The 23235-nt window shown below is 33.6% G+C and overlaps 1 protein-coding gene across 2 annotated transcripts; it reads right to left on the bottom strand.

Moving 5' to 3' along the window:
- Nucleotides 1–126: 126 nt before the first annotated feature.
- On the bottom strand, nt 127–22637 carry LOC141901112 (Golgi apparatus protein 1-like). 2 transcript variants are annotated; one of them, XM_074788196.1, is made up of 24 exons: nt 22447–22637; nt 22270–22302; nt 22103–22189; nt 21369–21599; nt 20478–20723; nt 19734–19920; nt 18927–19171; nt 18492–18613; nt 11379–11480; nt 10847–11021; nt 9113–9250; nt 8408–8674; nt 7819–7910; nt 7606–7720; nt 7318–7410; nt 7065–7136; nt 6831–6896; nt 6376–6499; nt 5945–6087; nt 5713–5814; nt 5428–5547; nt 5045–5165; nt 3983–4089; nt 127–3717 (listed from the first exon to the last, which is right to left on the bottom strand). In XM_074788196.1, the coding sequence occupies exons 1-24, from the start codon at nt 22516–22518 to the stop codon at nt 3550–3552; spliced, it is 3228 nt and encodes a 1075-aa protein (XP_074644297.1). In that variant the 5' UTR covers nt 22519–22637; the 3' UTR covers nt 127–3549. The 2 variants fall into 2 exon arrangements, with proteins under 2 accessions (XP_074644297.1, XP_074644298.1); XM_074788197.1 differs by lacking the exon at nt 10847–11021 and adding an exon at nt 9785–9929.
- Between the last annotated feature and the right edge of the window lie 598 nt (nt 22638–23235).

The raw sequence follows: 23235 nt of genomic DNA, 5'->3' as shown, positions 1-23235 counted from the left end.
GAACGGTCTGTAAACTACACGTACTTCAGAGTGAGTCAACCTTAGATCCATTGAATGGGAAATGAGACGACAAGGAAGAAAACACAAGAAAACATTTCTATAAATGAAAAAAATATATTTCACTTATCCTGTTGAAAAATGAAATCATACGGTGAATAAATTCATACATCGAGAAAGAGATATAGAATGTTTACTTTACACAAACATTACCTTAATTAATGATTATTACAGACTAACTCATCGTGAAGTCATTGTAGTTTGGACGACTTAGTAAATTGAATTAGAAATATGAGATGACTTCAGTAATGTGTGACGACTTATCCAAATGACGACTTTCACCTAGTAAAATGGAATTGCAAAAAAACAAATCAAGACTCAAAAATAAGGATGACTTCAGTAATGTGATGACTTATCCAAATGATGACTTACACAGAGTTTGACTGTAGCTCTATATTTATATATATATATATAGTTATTGGATTAAACTATGGTTCGTTAATATTAGAATCTCACATTCATTCATGTTATTTACACTTGATGTAAAAGGATTAATTAATACAAGACTAGCTGAATTTCTGTGTAATACAGTTGAACCTCGTTAACCCTTTCAGTGCGTCTACACCGCAGTGCGGCGTATAAATCAGTGATAGATTTTGCTAGAACACCGCACTGCGGTGTATTGATGTAATTAGTAATTATCTCTCTTGAAAAATGCACCTGTCAAACATAGTGAAATATTAGTAACTAACGATACACCGCGCTGCGGTGTAGACGCACTATAGTGGTATTCCCGTTATTCAACACACTAGGGTGGAATTTTGAACCTCGTTAATACGATTCTGTGTTAAATATGAAACCTGTTTATTACAATGAGTTCCAGCATATCCCAGCTATAGATATTTATATCAATCCAGATTTAGATAATACGAAACCTGTTTCATACGACAAATTTACTCTTGGCTACTAGATTTGTATTAACAGTTATACTGTAACAACCCATGTGCACAGAACCAATGTGGTTGGGTGTAAAATTTGGTTAAGTTAACCTGTGGATGAACCAAGTTATAATTCTATCCCATGGTTTACTTTAACTTATTTCTAACACTTGGATCCAGATGTGCAGTCTTTGGCTTCTTCCAGGACCTATCTAAGCTCATTTTGGATTTAGAACCAAATGAACGACTTAAGACCAGTCTTAAGATATATGTCCATTCTTGGAATGAAGTCACAGCCGTACAACTGGGCTGTGTGTTTTTAAATATACCTGGTAATGATAAATGATTAATATTGATAACACGCGTACGACATAAACCTAAAACAGGTAAATACACTCCCGAGAATCCAGTAAAATAGTCAATTATTCACTCATTTTCAAGCCAAAATATATAAAAAATTAAAAATTATTGCATTTTTTGTTCCAAATTTTGATGTATATCAATCGAAAGTCGTAAGATTTTGATTAAATTTCTAAAAAATAGTACACAACGCAAGATGGGCGCATAGGGGTCATTCATTTATTACGTACGCATTAGGGGAGGGGGAGGGGTCAGTGCAATTGTGTACTGTAATGCATAATGTATATGAAAAAATGTCCGATTTTGCGTACAGAGGGGGAGGGGGTTGAAAAATTCAAATTTTATGCGTACGTAATAAATGAATGATCCCATACCGTATAAAGAGTTGATTGTTGATAATAAATTAATGACATTTTACTATCGACACGTATAAATATTCAAACACGAACCAACTCCAAACTGCAGACCATGTGTGCTGGTTAAATACATAGAGCGATTACACAAATATCATCTAGAGATGATTTGATTACAAGAAAGATAAAATATGATTCGTTGTTTCGCATTTAGGAGTAAAATAGACTGAGAATCAAATATGATTGCATTAAATGGACGGACAATGAATGCAATCATATTTAAACTAGAATCAGGAGAAACTTTCTCTACAGCATCAGATCAGACTCAGTTGCACAGTCGAGGCTTCAGATAAGCTCATTCTGGTTCTATAGCCAATCTAACAAATTCAGACCGGTCTAAACTCATTTTGCTTCTATAGTCAATTTAACAACTTAAGACCAATCTAAGATCATTTTGGTTCTAAGACCAGTATAAGCTCATTTTGGTTCTATAACCAATCTGACATCTTAAGACCAGTCTAAGCTCGTTTTGGTTCTATAACCAATCTAACAACTTAAGACCAGTCCAAGCTCATTTTGGTTCTATAACCAATCTAACAACTTAAGACCAGTCTAAACACATTTTGGTTCTATAACCAATCTAACAACTTAAGACCAGTCTAAGCTCATTTTGGTTCTATAACCAATCTAACAACTTAAGACCAGTCTAAACTCATTTAAGTTCTATAGTCGATTTAACAACTTAAGACCAGTCTAAGATCATTATTACATCTAAGACCAGTCTCACAGAGTAAGACCATTTTTTCACTGAAACCACAACTATGCAACTGGTTTGTCCCAGTTTGGTTTACATTGCTCAGCTCAAATGTTCGTTACGAATAATGCATATTTTCACAATCAATATCGAGTTCACATAAAATTTTTGATTCGCGACAAAGAAATAATTTTATACAGATTAGAGACCGAATATACATAACACAGGTACCATATATAATCATACACTATAGATACAGGTACTGTTAATAATATTGAGATTCTCTAAACACAAGTAAAACTAATTCTAACTAACTACATTCACAATATGTAATCTACGTTTTACTTGTATTCTATCAATATACCCGCCCCACACCCCTTCCATCCCTCTCGATCTACAGCAAGCAAATATCTCATATCTTTACACAATTCAATTTTCTTGAGTAATAATATTTGTCGGATCGACAAGATGAACATTTCTAGAATAACTTGCGTGTTTAAGTCTAGGTTTATAAAACAATTTTGACTCGAGAGTTTCGACGAGAACCTGATGATTGAAAACAATCAGAACGACAGGCATCAATAAACATAAACAACAAGACAGGAATGATAGATCTTATCACACATATACCGAGAACGTGTTTCAATTCTATTCTTATATTATATATGCATCGAATGCTAGAAATGAAAGTCAATAATTTATCTGTTTGTTCATATTTTTGCATACATATTTTCTTATCATATAAAATCATTGTCTGTGACTAAGAAATGGGAATATGAAATAGAATGAACTATCTACAGTTACAGGCGTCAGTCACTCCTTACTCCTAGTGCGAGCCTTACCCCTCCCTAACCACAAGGGGCCGGTTGCATAGTCATGGCTTAGACTTAAGACCAGTATAAGACCAACTTAGTTCTATAGCTAATCTAACAACTTAAGATTGGTGTTAAGATTTAAGACCACCTTTGGACTTAGGTCACGACTGTGCAACTGGCCCAAGGAGCCTAACCTGACCAATAGCCTTAACTCCTTCCCACACTCGTGTAATCTGTCCCAGTTCGCTGTCCACACTGTTGATACTGTTGACACTGTTGATACTGTTGACACTGCTGTAAACTGTAGATAGTTGATCAAACCATATAAAATGTTACTTGTTTTTCACTTCAGCGCGAACTCGTTTTGTCACACGACCACAAAATAAACCACCAATAAATATAAATCCAATTACAGCAAATATCACTGCTATAAAGTATTGTCTCGAAGGAGATTGATTCAGCTGTATGGCGACATCTTTCAATGTTTCTGGTGGAGCCAGCTGAAAATACAACATCGATAAATTAGACAATAAAACATGTTCTGATAACACCTATAGTTTCACAGTTCTCACAGTTAGAATTTGACATAAATTCACTTCGTATGTTCAACTGTAGAATTGAATTTGAACTTAAACAGTGCAGCTGGATTCCGGATCCACTTCCTTCAGTTGTCAGTTAAATCTAATTCAACTCAAAATTAATCAATTTCAAAAGTTTCAACCGTTTAAAGAATCAGATTGTAACAGTGACTGTTTATTGATTTACCTTGGCAGCGTATTCCCACATATCGACTCGTTCTTGTAACATTTTTTTACATGTGTGATCTAACGCCTGTGGCTGTTCCTCAAGTGTAGATAATAAACATGACATTTCTATAATTCAAATAGAAACAAAATAGAGACACCATTAGAATCCAGTCCTAAAACTGACCTAGGGTGGCTCCAACTAATATCAACACTTTGTCATGCCAGTCATGGGGATCTGTCATGTCACTGGTCACCTGACCTAGGGTTAGGGTTAGCTGCTAGTACTGAGTGGCTGTGATGTCACTGGTCAGCTGACCTAGGGTTAGGGTTAGCTGCTAGTACTCAGATGCTGTGATGTCACTGGTCACCTGACCTAGGGTTAGGGTTAGCTGCTAGTACTCAGTGGCTGTGATGTCACTGGTCACCTGACCTAGGGTTAGGGTTAGCTGCTAGTACTGAGTGGCTGTGATGTCACTGGTCACCTGACCTAGGGTTAGGGTTAGCTGCTAGTACTGAGTGGCTGTGATGTCACTGGTCACCTGACCTAGGGTTAGGGTTAGCTGCTAGTACTCAGTGGCTGTGATGTCACTGGTCAGCTGACCTAGGGTTAGGGTTAGCTGCTAGTACTGAGTGACTGTGATGTCACTGGTCACCTGACCTAGGGTTAGGGTTAGCTGCTAGTACTGAGTGGCTGTGATGTCACTGGTCAGCTGACCTAGGGTTAGGGCTAGCTGCCAATACTGAGTGGCTGTGATGTCACTGGTCACTCGACCTATGGTTTTAAGTGTTTAAGTTTGTGATGTCACTGAGCTAGGGTTGGGAATGGCTGGCTCATACAGTCGGGTAGCCTTGGATTGTCTATGGGAGAGAGGTTGACTAGAGTGAAGCGTATGTGAGGGGTAGGGTGTAACAGTGCAGCTCATCAGGGATATTCATTAACCGCTTTTGAGAGATTCCAATTGATTCTCATATGAAACGGGTGTCATGATCTTCTGAACACTCCTCCACTCTCTCCATTGTGTTCAATATGTTTTATTTAGATTCCAGAATAAACAGCTATTATTGCTTATAAATAACTTACGTCTGCCTTCACCAGGAAGAACATCATGACATAAATGTTGAACATCTAAAGAACACGCTTTAAACAATAACGCATCGATGTGTATATCAACTTTACTCTCCGATAACAATCGCATCACCTCCTGTAAATACAATCATCAAACAATCAACTTTACAATTCCACAAAATCCTCGAACAATCAACTTAACGATTCATTTAGGACCCTCCCTTTCTTCCCTCTTGTTTGTTAACGCAATTTCAAGCATTATCTTCATAAGGAAAAGTTGCCAAATATCTCAAATGAATATACGACAAGCCAGTAACAAGACCGTGGTTTAGTTTCACAATCAGATATCTTCACGAAAACCATGTATTAACTGTCTAACTATTTGAAATGATGCTTACATCTTGACAAACTCGTTTTTTAATCTTATGTTGTTTGAATTTGTTTTTCAAACATTCTTCAACGCCGCCATAACGTGATTCATCGCCATCCGATAGTTTATCAGGACACATCGTTAAAATCTACACAGAAAATAATCATATACAATTCAATGAATTAGAATAATCTGCAGTCATTCAAATGATCAGCCGACCGACCAGCCAGCTAGCCAGCTGACTGACCCACCAGCCAACTGACCAGCCAGCTAGTCAGCTAACTGACCAGGAATCTGTTGAATATACACTAACCTCTTCGCGACAAGCTTTAGCTAAAACTGGATCCTGTTTGTAATGTAACGATGATTCCATGATTATATTCTTGATTCTTGTTTCACAGGAAGGAGATAACATCTACAAAAAGTTCAATGAGGGGTCAGTTCAGGGCTGCATCAGGGGTTTCAGGACTGATGGAGGGGAGGGCGGTTCAGAGGTACGGATTGACACATTGAAACCAGCGTAAATCAGAAGATGAAAATCTTACCTTTTTAACTAACTGTAATTTCAAACAGTTGATAACTTCACCTTCCATTTCGGTATCTTTTTTACGTTTATTGATGATCGGTCGACAGAATTTAGGAATATCTAATTTACATTCTCGCATCAGTTGTGGATTAAATCTGTAATCTGTATTCAACAATACAAACATACAACGTTAGGGAATATACAGGGAAACTCGCTACTGCTGAAGTCATTGTAGTTCCGACAATCATTACATTGAAGAATTATCAAAATGATAAATAAAACTTAGTTAATTGAATTATAAATACAAATATGGACTCCAAAAATAGAGATGACTTCATTAAAGATGACATTGGTTCACTGACTGAACCTGTGAATGGTTATTGATGAGTTGAGGTAGTTTTGACTTAACTTATATATAACTGTAAATGAATTGAGGTAATTTTGACTTACCGTGACTTTTAGTTTCCAAACGGTTGTAAACGACTTTTCTACATTTAACGTCGAAATCCATTTGATCTTTGTGTTTTTTCAAACAGTTGAGAATTTCAGATGATTGAACCGATGAACAATGAATCTGTAAAAACAATCACATATAGACACTGAATGGATGATGATGAGTTTGAAGTGAGTTTTGTGTCAGTTCTTTTGAGTTTGAGTTTTTAGATTAAGTTTGCCTTTTGAGTTTACAAAGTGATATAAATGACCTAAAATATTGAAGATTAATTCTAAAAGACTTATTCAAAGAGGATAAAAGCATTCTACCCCAAATGTCACAGTAAACATTTTGTAGTAAATTAGATTTTTAATATTGTGGGTGTTTCATGTACTAACAATTGACTGTGATTTGTCTCAATTGATTTTGAGATGATAAGTTATTAAGGAATGAGATGAGAACTCAACTTTACCTTAATCATTGATTTACACTGAGTCATTAACTGATAATCCGCATTATTCACAACCAATTCAACTTTCTACAAAATAAAATACATGAAATTAAAGAATAGTGTATGAAAATGATACACAATACAGGATACACAATACAGGATACTGGATACACAATACAGGATACACAATACAGGATACACAATACTGGATACAAGTGAAATGAATTGAACATTGGTGAATAATCCATTAATTACCTGACGTTTGAATACGATTCTATGACATTTATCTGATAGTTTTTGTTGATGTTTCTTTAAACATTCTAAAACCTAAATAAATCAAAAATATCAAATTAATTCACATCAAATCTACAGCACATGTAATAGTTTCTGGATCCCAGATTCACGGTCATGATTCGAGACCAGTCTAAGCGACCTTAGTTCAATAACCAATCTTAAGACTAGTTTTGGATATAAGTCACGAATGTGAAACTGAGTATTTCAAACTTACAGCTGAACTTCCAGGTACGACATTACTACAAAATTTCTGTTGATCCGCAGCGCAACCTTTTCTCAGTTTTGGATCAAACTGAATGTTTTCGGACTAATTCAAAAATAATAAAATACAACCGAGATAATGACTTATGCAATGTTGAAACTGTAGAATGCACACACGCGCGCACACACCCACACGGGCGCGCACACACCCACGAGCGCGCACACCCACATGGGCGCGCACACACCCACACGGGCGCGCACACCCACATGGGCGCGCACACACCCACGGGCGCACACTTACCCGTTGGAATAATTCGAATTTTAATTTCTGTCGACATTCGCGAGAGATTCTTGGCGGTCGATCGTACAAAGTATCGTTTCTAACGACTTCACTTAAACACACGATGACATCACTCCTTTAAATACATCATATTATCATATCATTTATCTTATATCAAATATCATTTATCTTATCATATATCATGTATCATCAGAAATCCGATGAATATCTTACTTCTTTTTTGAATGGCCCTGACAATTTCTTATTACATCTAATTTGCAAGCTTCTTTGAACTGATAGGTAAATTTAAATCCTTTCATTGAAATCTGAAATTAGAACATTTTCACTTTTACTTCACTATAATCACATCACTGATTCTAATGAGTTTGTATTACAATTCTGTAGTTTGAGGTTATTAAGTGAATGCAAGGTTTGTAGCAGGTTTGTTGTGGACTATGACAAAATTCAGCACTTTCCAGAATCAAGAAGTCAAGTTCACAGCATTTTGTCTTAATCAATCATTTAAGTATGAAAAAGGCAATGCAATCAAATTTATAATCTATTTTTGAAAGAAACGACCACTTTAAATTTTGACTAAGTTGTAACTGGAAAGATACAATAAAATTCATCAGCAGATATTCCCTGGGATAAATAACATCAAGTCCAAAAAGAGTAAGCACATTTTACAGGGTGGTGGTCACATTTCGTCCATTTACTGGTTCGTCCATGTGATTTCACATCTTGAGTGAGTCAGAGAAATTTCTAGATTTTAAAATGTTAGCCTTGCTACAAACCCAGTGTATTTATGAATGATGTTACTTACAAGTTGATGATGTTCGACTCCTGCTCGACATTTCTTATTCATTTTCGGGTGATGTTTCTGTCTGATTAAACATTCCATCACGTCCCCGGGTTCGGTATCGTCCTGCGACATCAATTCATCGCAGAACTTTTTAATCATCGGAGTACAAGCTTTAATCAATATCCGATCTAATTCAGGATCCATGTCTTCATCTTCAGTGAAATTACCAACAGCAGATCGACATTCATCGGCTAAATCTTCTAAATGATCTTGTAAACATTCGATTTCCTGAAATTACAACGAAATTGATTTGATCAAGCACCGGCTATTCCTAAAGACGACGTGTTAAGACACAGTTCTACTCCTCTGAATGTAAAGAGTTTAACTATCGATGTTGAAGACTGTATTTTTGAACTCATGAATTCAAATATTGTCAAAACAAGTTGTGAGGAACATAAACACTTTTCTACTCTTCGTGTTTGGTATGTACCCCTGGTAGTTTTCATTTAAAGGTGCCGAAGAGTTTATTCATTTTTATTTGAAATCTAGGATAAATCAAAGTGCGGATGACCGAAGAATTACTAGTGACACCTGGCAGATCCTCGCATGCCACAGGTGGAATCCTCTATCGCTGCAGTGGTTGATGTCCCACTGCACACTAGCGACACCTGGTGGATGTTCACTTGCCGCAGTAGTTTGTTATCATCGTTAATAGATGCTACTTACGTTTCCCTTTTGTACGTTTTCACTGCAGAATTCGGCTAAATCTTTCATACACGGTTCCTCAATACGTGGTTCCATCTCGACACTAACAGCTCTCTGTCTCATTACTCGTTTAACTTCCATAGCGCATTCACGTTCCAACTGAAATACATCAAATTAAACTTTAATACATCGAATAAAAGTGATTGCATTATAGTTCACTACTTCAATTCAGCGACAGCTTTCAAAAAATTCTTATATCACGATTTGTAGAACCATTATAGAATAGCAACTATCAAACACTTTATAGTGCTCATTATTACATTTTTTCTAATAGATTTTCACGATTGATTTCACTGATATGATTACAGTCTCATCAAGTTTATGCTATTCTATTGTGGATCTTAATATCAACGTATAAAATTATTGCATCGAAAATAATTGAAAAGACATCGTCAGTGAGTGATTTATACTTCAGATACAATAATTTTATCTTCATGATAAAACAATCGATGTGACAAATAATAAAGAGATCTAGGAAACAGATAGAAGTGAAAAAGTGACAGTAATTGTGAGCCTCGGTTAATGAACCCCCTATTAGATATTGAACAGATCCTATTTGAATTCACTCATTCCTCCCTCCTCCCTCCTCCCCTCCTTCTCCCCATCACTGATTCAATGTTTATTAATTCGAACCTTTCCATTTTTCATATTTGAATAAAGACAAGAAAACGTTAATAGATGTTCATCGTAGTTCTGTAGTTTCAAGTTTGTCCAGTCGGTGGCGCCGCACAACGTCTTTGCATTTTGGGAACATTTCCGATATAATCGAGGGGACAATCTAAAATCAGAGAGTAATCAAAAACAATAAATAAAACTGTCTTTATACACACATGACATTAACACAACTCTGTCTCCTCAACACTGTTTATACAGGTATCATTTATCTCACTGCACTATGAACTACAAACACCAGACATTTTAATGAGCATACAAAAACTGATCATCCACCCTTATTTCACATGTGTTAAGAACTTCACCAGAAACATTCACATCACCAGAAAATGAACTACGAACACCGGATATTAGATATTTTATCAGCTCACTTTCAAAAACTGATCGTCCACACTTCACATGTGTTCAGTGCTTCACCTGAGACATTTTTAATTGAAAATGAACTACGAACACCAGACATTAGACATTTTATCAGCTCACTTTCAAAAACTGATCGTCCACACTTCACATGTGTTCAGTGCTTCACCTGAGACATTTTTAATTGAAAATGAACTACAAACACCAGATATTAGATATTTTATCAGCTCATTTTCAAAAACTGATCGTCCACACTTCACATGTGAGTTAAGAACTTCACCAGAGATATTTTTAATTGAAAATGAACTACAAACACCAGACATTTCTTTAAGACTTAGGAGGGTGGTTCCAGGCTGAGTGGGTGGTTCCAGGCTGAATGGGTGGTTCCAGGCTGTAAATTGATACCTGTATAATTTGTGTTGTATGAATATTCATTGTAGAGTGTGAAAAATAATGAAGAGAATCCATAACCATCATTCACCCTAAACCCCCAGAATGAAGAGAATCCATCACGACCATTCACCCCCGGTACCTAGTCATGTGTGTATATAGACATCTAGTACAATGTACAGAGGTGATAGGTGTATAGAGGGGTGTGTGAGGGGAGCGGTGATCACCAGTGTACACTGAACTATTAAAACACAGCCGTATAACTGATGGTCTCACCTGACGACCGGGCTGTCTCAATTTCATCACCCAATATAAACATGTTAAAACGGGAGTTGCGCTATTTTCCTGAACGGGAACGTTGTGTATCTGTTGAGTATTGTACCACTGCTCGGTAGCACCACATTTACTATAGGCATCTTTACGACATGCTTTATACAAGTGATAGTCCAGCCTGAACAAATATATAGACAATACTCGTCACTATCACACGCTATACTGCTACTGCTGCTGCTGCTGCTGCTGCTGCTGCTGCTGCTGCTGCTGCTGCCGTCCGTACCACATTGATCATAATAGCTCAATATATCGGGAACCAATGCGGCAGATAGAAATACGACTCCCCCAAAATTCAAAGAATATTACAGTAATATTTCGCACAATTTGTAGGAGATTTTGAGATGATTAGAAATATTTGTTTCACTATAAGGAATGAAGGAGTCGTCGGAACCCGTAAACCCTATTTACAGTCAGATTACTTACTTCCAATCACGAGCCGGAACCCGCAAACCCTATTTACAGTCAGATTACTTACTTCCAATCACGAGCCATAAAATATTGAACTTCTAACAAACGTTCTTCACATTCTTCATTCATTTTATCAGAACCGATGTGATCCAATAAACAATTCATAATCCTTAAAATAGAATCAGTGTGATCCAATAAACAATTCATAATCCTTAAAATAGAATCAGTGTGATCCAATAAACAATTCATAATCCTTAAAATAGAATCAGTATGATCCAATAAACAATTCATAATCCTTAAAATAGAATCAGTATGATCCAATAAACAATTCATAATCCTTAAAATAGAATCAGTATGATCCAATAAACAATTCATAATCCTTAAAATAGAATCAGTATGATCCAATAAACAATTCATAATCCTTAAAATAGAATCAGTGTGATCCAATAAACAATTCATAATCCTTAAAATAGAATCAGTATGATCCAATAAACAATTCATAATCCTTAAAATAGAATCAGTATGATCCAATAAACAATTCATAATCCTTAAAATAGAATCAGTATGATCCAATAAACAATTCATAATCCTTAAAATAGAATCAGTATGATCCAATAAACAATTCATAATCCTTAAAATAGAATCAGTATGATCCAATAAACAATTCATAATCCTTAAAATAGAATCAGTATGATCCAATAAACAATTCATAATCCTTAAAATAGAATCAGTATGATCCAATAAACAATTCATAATCCTTAAAATAGAATCAGTGTGATCCAATAAACAATTCATAATCCTTAAAATAGAATCAGTGTGATCCAATAAACAATTCATAATCCTTAAAATAGAATCAGTGTGATCCAATAAACAATTCATAATCCTTAAAATAGAATCAGTGTGATCCAATAAACAATTCATAATCCTTAAAATAGAATCAGTGTGATCCAATAAACAATTCATAATCCTTAAAATAGAATCAGTGTGATCCAATAAACAATTCATAATCCTTAAAATAGAATCAGTGTGATCCAATAAACAATTCATAATCCTTAAAATAGAATCAGTGTGATCCAATAAACAATTCATAATCCTTAAAATAGAATCAGTGTGATCCAATAAACAATTCATAATCCTTAAAATAGAATCAGTGTGATCCAATAAACAATTCATAATCCTTAAAATAGAATCAGTGTGATCCAATAAACAATTCATAATCCTTAAAATAGAATCAGTGTGATCCAATAAACAATTCATAATCCTTAAAATAGAATCAGTGTGATCCAATAAACAATTCATAATCCTTAAAATAGAATCAGTGTGATCCAATAAACAATTCATAATCCTTAAAATAGAATCAGTGTGATCCAATAAACAATTCATAATCCTTAAAATAGAATCAGTGTGATCCAATAAACAATTCATAATCCTTAAAATAGAATCAGTGTGATCCAATAAACAATTCATAATCCTTAAAATAGAATCAGTGTGATCCAATAAACAATTCATAATCCTTAAAATAGAATCAGTGTGATCCAATAAACAATTCATAATCCTTAAAATAGAATCAGTGTGATCCAATAAACAATTCATAATCCTTAAAATAGAATCAGTGTGATCCAATAAACAATTCATAATCCTTAAAATAGAATCAGTGTGATCCAATAAACAATTCATAATCCTTAAAATAGAATCAGTGTGATCCAATAAACAATTCATAATCCTTAAAATAGAATCAGTGTGATCCAATAAACAATTCATAATCCTTAAAATAGAATCAGTGTGATCCAATAAACAATTCATAATCCTTAAAATAGAATCAGTATGATCCAATAAACAATTCATAATCCTTAAAATAGAATCAGTATGATCCAATAAACAATTCATAATCCTTAAAATAGAATCAGTATGATCCAATAAACAATTCATAATCCTTATAAAATAGAATCAGTATGATCCAATAAACAATTCATAATCCTTAAAATAGAATCAGTGTGATCCAATAAACAATTCATAATCCTTAAAATAGAATCAGTGTGATCCAATAAACAATTCATAATCCTTAAAATAGAATCAGTGTGATCCAATAAACAATTCATAATCCTTAAAATAGAATCAGTGTGATCCAATAAACAATTCATAATCCTTAAAATAGAATCAGTGTGATCCAATAAACAATTCATAATCCTTAAAATAGAATCAGTGTGATCCAATAAACAATTCATAATCCTTAAAATAGAATCAGTGTGATCCAATAAACAATTCATAATCCTTAAAATAGAATCAGTGTGATCCAATAAACAATTCATAATCCTTAAAATAGAATCAGTGTGATCCAATAAACAATTCATAATCCTTAAAATAGAATCAGTGTGATCCAATAAACAATTCATAATCCTTAAAATAGAATCAGTGTGATCCAATAAACAATTCATAATCCTTAAAATAGAATCAGTGTGATCCAATAAACAATTCATAATCCTTAAAATAGAATCAGTGTGATCCAATAAACAATTCATAATCCTTAAAATAGAATCAGTGTGATCCAATAAACAATTCATAATCCTTAAAATAGAATCAGTGTGATCCAATAAACAATTCATAATCCTTAAAATAGAATCAGTGTGATCCAATAAACAATTCATAATCCTTAAAATAGAATCAGTGTGATCCAATAAACAATTCATAATCCTTAAAATAGAATCAGTGTGATCCAATAAACAATTCATAATCCTTAAAATAGAATCAGTATGATCCAATAAACAATTCATAATCCTTAAAATAGAATCAGTATGATCCAATAAACAATTCATAATCCTTAAAATAGAATCAGTATGATCCAATAAACAATTCATAATCCTTATAAAATAGAATCAGTATGATCCAATAAACAATTCATAATCCTTAAAATAGAATCAGTATGATCCAATAAACAATTCATAATCCTTAAAATAGAATCAGTGTGATCCAATAAACAATTCATAATCCTTAAAATAGAATCAGTATGATCCAATAAACAATTCATAATCCTTAAAATAGAATCAGTATGATCCAATAAACAATTCATAATCCTTAAAATAGAATCAGTGTGATCCAATAAACAATTCATAATCCTTAAAATAGAATCAGTATGATCCAATAAACAATTCATAATCCTTAAAATAGAATCAGTGTGATCCAATAAACAATTCATAATCCTTAAAATAGAATCAGTGTGATCCAATAAACAATTCATAATCCTTAAAATAGAATCAGTGTGATCCAATAAACAATTCATAATCCTTAAAATAGAATCAGTGTGATCCAATAAACAATTCATAATCCTTAAAATAGAATCAGTATGATCCAATAAACAATTCATAATCCTTAAAATAGAATCAGTATGATCCAATAAACAATTCATAATCCTTAAAATAGAATCAGTATGATCCAATAAACAATTCATAATCCTTAAAATAGAATCAGTATGATCCAATAAACAATTCATAATCCTTAAAATAGAATCAGTATGATCCAATAAACAATTCATAATCCTTAAAATAGAATCAGTGTGATCCAATAAACAATTCATAATCCTTAAAATAGAATCAGTGTGATCCAATAAACAATTCATAATCCTTAAAATAGAATCAGTATGATCCAATAAACAATTCATAATCCTTAAAATAGAATCAGTATGATCCAATAAACAATTCATAATCCTTAAAATAGAATCAGTGTGATCCAATAAACAATTCATAATCCTTAAAATAGAATCAGTGTGATCCAATAAACAATTCATAATCCTTAAAATAGAATCAGTGTGATCCAATAAACAATTCATAATCCTTAAAATAGAATCAGTGTGATCCAATAAACAATTCATAATCCTTAAAATAGAATCAGTATGATCCAATAAACAATTCATAATCCTTAAAATAGAATCAGTATGATCCAATAAACAATTCATAATCCTTAAAATAGAATCAGTATGATCCAATAAACAATTCATAATCCTTAAAATAGAATCAGTATGATCCAATAAACAATTCATAATCCTTAAAATAGAATCAGTGTGATCCAATAAACAATTCATAATCCTTAAAATAGAATCAGTATGATCCAATAAACAATTCATAATCCTTAAAATAGAATCAGTGTGATCCAATAAACAATTCATAATCCTTAAAATAGAATCAGTGTGATCCAATAAACAATTCATAATCCTTAAAATAGAATCAGTGTGATCCAATAAACAATTCATAATCCTTAAAATAGAATCAGTGTGATCCAATAAACAATTCATAATCCTTAAAATAGAATCAGTGTGATCCAATAAACAATTCATAATCCTTAAAATAGAATCAGTGTGATCCAATAAACAATTCATAATCCTTAAAATAGAATCAGTATGATCCAATAAACAATTCATAATCCTTAAAATAGAATCAGTGTGATCCAATAAACAATTCATAATCCTTAAAATAGAATCAGTATGATCCAATAAACAATTCATAATCCTTAAAATAGAATCAGTGTGATCCAATAAACAATTCATAATCCTTAAAATAGAATCAGTGTGATCCAATAAACAATTCATAATCCTTAAAATAGAATCAGTATGATCCAATAAACAATTCATAATCCTTAAAATAGAATCAGTATGATCCAATAAACAATTCATAATCAATCAACAATATACTCGCACGAATCCTTAAAAGAATCAGTTGAACATTCATAATCCTTAAAATAGACAGTGTGATCCAATAAACAATTCATAATCCTTAAAATAGAATCGTAGTGATCCAATAAACAATTCATAATCCTTAAAATAGAATCAGTGTGATCCAATAAACAATTCATAATCCTTAAAATAGAATCAGTGTGATCCAATAAACAATAAAATAGAATCAGTGTGATCCAATAAACAATTCATAATCCTTAAAATAGAATCAGTGTGATCCAATAAACAATTCATAATCCTTAAAATAGAATCAGTATGATCCAATAAACAATTCATAATCCTTAAAATAGAATCAGTGTGATCCAATAAACAATTCATAATCCTTAAAATAGAATCAGTGTGATCCAATAAACAATTCATAATCCTTAAAATAGAATCAGTATGATCCAATAAACAATTCATAATCCTTAAAATAGAATCAGTATGATCCAATAAACAATTCATAATCCTTAAAATAGAATCAGTATGATCCAATAAACAATTCATAATCCTTAAAATAGAATCAGTGTGATCCAATAAACAATTCATAATCCTTAAAATAGAATCAGTATGATCCAATAAACAATTCATAATCCTTAAAATAGAATCAGTATGATCCAATAAACAATTCATAATCCTTAAAATAGAATCAGTGTGATCCAATAAACAATTCATAATCCTTAAAATAGAATCAGTATGATCCAATAAACAATTCATAATCCTTAAAATAGAATCAGTATGATCCAATAAACAATTCATAATCCTTAAAATAGAATCAGTATGATCCAATAAACAATTCATAATCCTTAAAATAGAATCAGTGTGATCCAATAAACAATTCATAATCCTTAAAATAGAATCAGTGTGATCCAATAAACAATTCATAATCCTTAAAATAGAATCAGTGTGATCCAATAAACAATTCATAATCCTTAAAATAGAATCAGTGTGATCCAATAAACAATTCATAATCCTTAAAATAGAATCAGTGTGATCCAATAAACAATTCATAATCCTTAAAATAGAATCAGTATGATCCAATAAACAATTCATAATCCTTAAAATAGAATCAGTGTGATCCAATAAACAATTCATAATCCTTAAAATAGAATCAGTGTGATCCAATAAACAATTCATAATCCTTAAAATAGAATCAGTGTGATCCAATAAACAATTCATAATCCTTAAAATAGAATCAGTGTGATCCAGTAAACAATTCATAATCCTTAAAATAGAATCAGTGTGATCCAATAAACAATTCATAATCCTTAAAATAGAATCAGTATGATCCAATAAACAATTCATAATCCTTAAAATAGAATCAGTATGATCCAATAAACAATTCATAATCCTTAAAATAGAATCAGTATGATCTAATAAACAATTCATAATCCTTAAAATAGAATCAGTATGATCCAATAAACAATTCATAATCCTTAAAATAGAATCAGTGTGATCCAATAAACAATTCATAATCCTTAAAATAGAATCAGTGTGATCCAATAAACAATTCATAATCCTTAAAATAGAATCAGTGTGATCCAATAAACAATTCATAATCCTTAAAATAGAATCAGTGTGATCCAATAAACAATTCATAATCCTTAAAATAGAATCAGTGTGATCCAATAAACAATTCATAATCCTTAAAATAGAATCAGTGTGATCCAATAAACAATTCATAATCCTTAAAATAGAATCAGTGTGATCCAATAAACAATTCATAATCCTTAAAATAGAATCAGTGTGATCCAATAAACAATTCATAATCCTTAAAATAGAATCAGTATGATCCAATAAACAATTCATAATCCTTAAAATAGAATCAGTATGATCCAATAAACAATTCATAATCCTTAAAATAGAATCAGTATGATCCAATAAACAATTCATAATCCTTAAAATAGAATCAGTGTGATCCAATAATCAATTCATAATCCTTAAAATAGAATCAGTGTGATCCAATAAACAATTCATAATCCTTAAAATAGAATCAGTATGATCCAATAAACAATTCATAATCCTTAAAATAGAATCAGTGTGATCCAATAAACAATTCATAATCCTTAAAATAGAATTAGTGTGATCCAATAAACAATTCATAATCCTTAAAATAGAATCAGTGTGATCCAATAAACAATTCATAATCCTTAAAATAGAATCAGTATGATCCAATAAACAATTCATAATCCTTAAAATAGAATCAGTGTGATCCAATAAACAATTCATAATCCTTAAAATAGAATCAGTATGATCCAATAAACAATTCATAATCCTTAAAATAGAATCAGTATGATCCAATAAACAATTCAGGAGAGATGGAGGAGAGAGGGAGGAGAGGGAGGGGAGATGGAGGAGAGAGGGAGGGGAGAGGGTGGGGAGAGGAGAGGGAGGGGAGAGGAGAGGGAGGGGAGAGGGAGGAGAGAGGGAAGGGAGAGGGAGGAGAGGGAGGGGAGAGGGAGGAGAGAGGGAGTTTACCTTGAGTCCCCCGGAGAGATTCCTTTACACTCAGATTGTACAACAGAATGACACGCAGCGTGTAATGTAGGATCAATTCTGTAATCTTCAGCAACATCAGCTTCACGCATTAAACCCTTCAACTGTAATCAACATATATTACATTTCATTTAAAACAACATTTATACCCTTCAATTCTGATAATTTGTCACATTACTGAAATCATCTATATTTATGAGTCCCAATTTGTATTTCTAATTCAATTTACTAAGTGTAATTCATCATTTGGATAATTTATCTCATTACTGAAGTCATCTCTATTTCTGAGTTACAATTTTTATTTCTATTTCAATTTACTAAGTGTTAATCATCATTTGAAGTTACTGAAGTTGCCTCTACAACTATTTCTCCATTAACGAGATGACTGTTCTCAGTAATGTTTGATTTTTAACTTACAGCTCGTAAACATTTCTTCGTTATTTCAGTAGAAAATGTTAATTTTCCTCCCTCGTATTTGCGCGGCCTCGCGAGATCCATCAAACAATGGATCGTTTTTCCTTCGCGTTTGAATCCGTTATCGCAATGATTCTTTAACTCAGACGCGCAATCAGTCACTACTTCGGGACTTATCTGATAATCCTGCATTAAACTCCTGCGATAATCTTGCATTTCGGCCAAACATTCCGGACTCACATCTCGCTCTGATAGCAAAAACAGAAACGCATCAAAAATCAATTTTCAAACTGGTTTTGTTTTGCAATACAGTCGACTAAACCGATTCAAAGTCCATTTATCTCTGGGGCCCAGCTTCACAAAAAGGATTTAGGCCTAAATCGATTTACGATAAACTGAATTAATGAAGAAATTAAATCGATTTAAGAGTTAAACCTATTTCCGAAGCTGGGCCCTGAACTCTTACACCCATTGCCACCGGAAACCATTGATAAAACAATCCGAGTCTGCATTGTTACGAATAATATAAAATCCCACATTTAGAATAGAGGAACACATCTTACTGCTTTGTGTTGCACTGAATATACGTCTAATAATTTAATTCTAACACCAGTTAAAAGATTAAAGTTTCTGAAGATGACTATTAGGATGCAGTTGAAATGTTGAATAAACTACACTAGCTAAATAAAACGTTTCAGACTCTATTTTATCGATAATGTGGGATTGCAACAGAGTATTCATCGTCTAACTAGATTCAATAATAAATCATGAGTTGATACCAGTATCTATTGTAATGATTGATTTACTTACTGATTTTATAAGCCGATTCTAAACACCTGACGATTATCGACATTCTGATATGACGTTTCTGTCCTTTAAGATGTTCTCCCGTACATTTATTATTCCTGATATCGACGCGACAAGCTTCAGAAAACGTTTTACTCACTTTATAATCCTGACGAATCAATTTCTGTCTCGCGGTCAAACGAGATTTACACTAGAAATATAAAAATATTTATTTGTGTTTCATTGAATAGGAGTAATTTCAAACATTGATGTAAGATTTTGAATTGCGGGGTCCAGTTCCACAGTTCCGAGTTAAGATTTAACTCTGAGTTAAATCATTGAAAATAAACTAACTTTAACTCAGAGTCAACTCTAACTCACAACTGTGGAACTGGGTCCTGGTTGTGAAGATATTATACAAAATCCCATAGAAAGAAATACCGAGTCTGAAATATTTCCTTGAGTTAGGATCATCGAGTAAACCACACTAGCTCGAGGAAACATTTCAAACTCTTTTTATTCATTATTTATTGATTTATTTATTTAAGTGTGGAGGGATTTTATATCATATGAACAAGACAATATTTCGCTAAAAATCCTATAAGAATGAAAAGCAGAGCCTGAATTCCTTGAGTGCATGATTTGACTCCTAACAGTCATCTTCAGGATTCGGAAGCTCAAGGAAACTGATCAGACTTGTTCCATTCTTATTCTATATTCTAAACTTCAATTCTAAGATATGAACGGTTTCAACGTCTGCTTACGAACCTCGGTCGACATTTCACGATCGAATTTATGTTTTGAGAGACATTTATAAACTTCACCGCCGCCGGATTTCACGCGAGAACAGAATCGTTCTCGGTCGTCGCGACACGCGTAAAATAACGGTCGATCCAAGTGGAAATCATCGCCCTGTAATTCAGCTATACGTAATATCGCTTGTTTGCATTTCTCATTCGCTGAACTGATTTTACCGGATAAACATTTAATGGTAGATCCCTGTGAGTGAGGAGGCTGAAATATTAAAACATATTCATTATAATAGTTATAATCACTACCCACACACGAGCGGCTGTTTTCAACCAATTACATATTAGGTCCTAACATGGTTTCCACAGTTATATGAATTCAAAATTCATGGGTAATTTTTCAATTTTCCCAAATGGAAATGAACAGACATTATCATGCTCGTCAACATTTTAGTGGTAACACTGGCTGATAAAAGTGATTTTCAAGGGAAATCGCTGAAGAAAGTTGCCCTTGGCAAATGCAATATGTGAAATGTAATGAATTTCCCAAATATTTCCCCGATTTGAGGAAAATTTCTCAAATTCCCAAATATTTCCAAACCGGGAATTATTATTTCCAAATTCCCAAGTTTTTCCCAATTTCCCTGTTCTGTGTATTAAGTTTCCTTTATTTTTTCTAGATCATCTGATTCCCTCAGTTTTCCCTGATTTTTCTAAATCCCTAAGTTTTCCAGGTCAGCGGCGCCACCCTGTATCAATATGACCAAAAACTCACGAGAGAATTTGACATTAAAATTCATGATAAAACCCTTCAAAGCTGCTCTTTCGAATTCAAGAAATTAACTCAAAATTTCATATGAATAATTAATTTCTCGATGTTATTTGAATAATTAATGAATTAATGACTTACATCAGTATTTTTATCCTTACGCACCGTCCCGATACGACCACACTTCAACGCGATGATATCTTCATCGCAACTTTGTACAAAATTTGAAATCAAGCGAAAATCACTGAATACAATTCCAGCCATTTTAGTTAGAAACTGTTTACAAGCTCCGTCAGTGACATTATCTTTGTTTTCAATCAAACAGGAAATGATTTGTCCAGTTCCTGGTTGGAGTCGAGCGCAATCAGGCATCTACAATTAAACATACATAGTGTGTAACAGTTCTGTTCTAGGTTAATCTCAATTAAATTCTGAATGCAGGTTCCACAATTCAGATCCAGTTGCACAGTTCTGGACTTGGTTCCACCCATAGTTTAGGACCCAATTCCACAGTTCTGGCCTTAGTTCCACCCAGTTCGGCCCACAGTTTAGGACCCAGTTCCACAGTTCTGGATCCAGTTCTGCCGACAGTTTTATAGGACCCAGTTCCACCACTCTGGACTGAGTTCCACAGATGTAGGTTAAAATAAATAATTCGAATTCAAACGTTTTTGACACCCGAGGAGCTCAGGATCTCAGGAGCTCAGGATCTCAGGAGCTCAGGATCTCAGCTTGGACAGTTCCTGGACTATACTGTATTATCATTAGTTGAACTCTAGAGCCAAGTTTTAACAGAGAGAACTGTGGAACTGAATCATGGATAAAGTTCTATAGTTGCGATCCACTAGTCAGCGATACTGTTTAAATATCGTTACCTTGTTGAGAGTATCGAGACACACTTGAGATGCAGCGCTATCAAATCGATAATCAGTCGTTAAATTTCTCTTATAATCCCAAAGGAACTGTTGGAAAAAAAGAATACAGTTGATTAAAAGTGAAATTGATTTAATTATGATGAAATGATCACATTTAAATAACTTACATTTTGACAATCAGAAGAAATATCATTCTCAGACTGAAAAATATCAAATATATCATTATTAATATCACATATCAATATTTCACAACTCAAACCAATGTCGAGTCAGTAGTCTCACAGTTATTGCCTATTTTCGGGATCCGGCCTCATTCCAGGGTCACACTCAGAGAGTTGATTTACCTTGAAGTTATATTGCAAACAGTTCAAAATATCAAAATTATTGATACGTGATGTTTTACTGCATAAATTCATCACATCTTGTTTACAGGCGGGATGTTCAGATATTCTCACTGCAGTCGCAGCTCTACGCTTCCCTCCTCCTCCTCCTGCTCCTTCCTGATGAGTTTCTACTACAGGTTTTTTCACATATGTATTTCTAGCTGCTGGTTTTACAGGTTCATTTCTATCATTATTATTGACAATCAGAGGCTCGTTTTGAATTCTGTTCGATTGATGCTGCTTATTAACAGGCTGATGACGCTGGTTCAGCCTGTCGGGTAGCTGATTCCGATTCTGCTGCTCAACACTGTCAGCTCTCAGATGCTGTTTGTGGCTGTCAGGCAGCTGGTTTCTAAGCACCTGCCGCTGCTGCTGCTGCTGCTGCTCCTGCAGCTGATGCGGCAGGTTTTTATCTCCCAGCAGGTCATTGTTAACTATTTTTAACGGATTGATCGGTTTTCTCCTCGGAGCAAACCGCGCATCATCACAGTTGACAAATATACAACAAATACAAGCGTAAAACAGTGAAATAGTGAGTAATCTACTGATAATTGAGCTGCGGCCGCTGCAGCCGGATACACGTAGAGTCGACGCCATATTGACAGCACAGTACTACTAATTACCAACTCAAAACGACATAGTCAAAACCATATTATCCGGATTCGGCTCGGACTCAGATCTGGATCGGCGGGACGAACGCCGGGCTAGTATTGTCCGTGGATTTCTAAAGGGCAATTCTCAGCAGCAGCA

Source organism: Tubulanus polymorphus, chromosome 3 (genome assembly GCF_964204645.1).
Source record: "Tubulanus polymorphus chromosome 3, tnTubPoly1.2, whole genome shotgun sequence".
Taxonomy (NCBI): domain Eukaryota; kingdom Metazoa; phylum Nemertea; class Palaeonemertea; order Tubulaniformes; family Tubulanidae; genus Tubulanus; species Tubulanus polymorphus.
Note: the sequence above shows the minus strand (reverse complement) of the source record. Positions and strands in the feature narration are given on the sequence as shown.

Coding starts and splice junctions, on each gene's coding strand:
- LOC141901112 (XM_074788196.1), bottom strand. CDS start 22,518: ATGAATTTATGCAGTAAAACATCACGTATCAATAATTTTGATATTTTG. Junction 18,614..18,926: donor CGAAGAAATGTTTACGAGCT/GTAAGTTAAAAA, acceptor TGTTGATTACAG/TTGAAGGGTTTAATGCGTGA. Junction 7,721..7,818: donor CAGGGCCATTCAAAAAAGAA/GTAAGATATTCA, acceptor ATGTATTTAAAG/GAGTGATGTCATCGTGTGTT.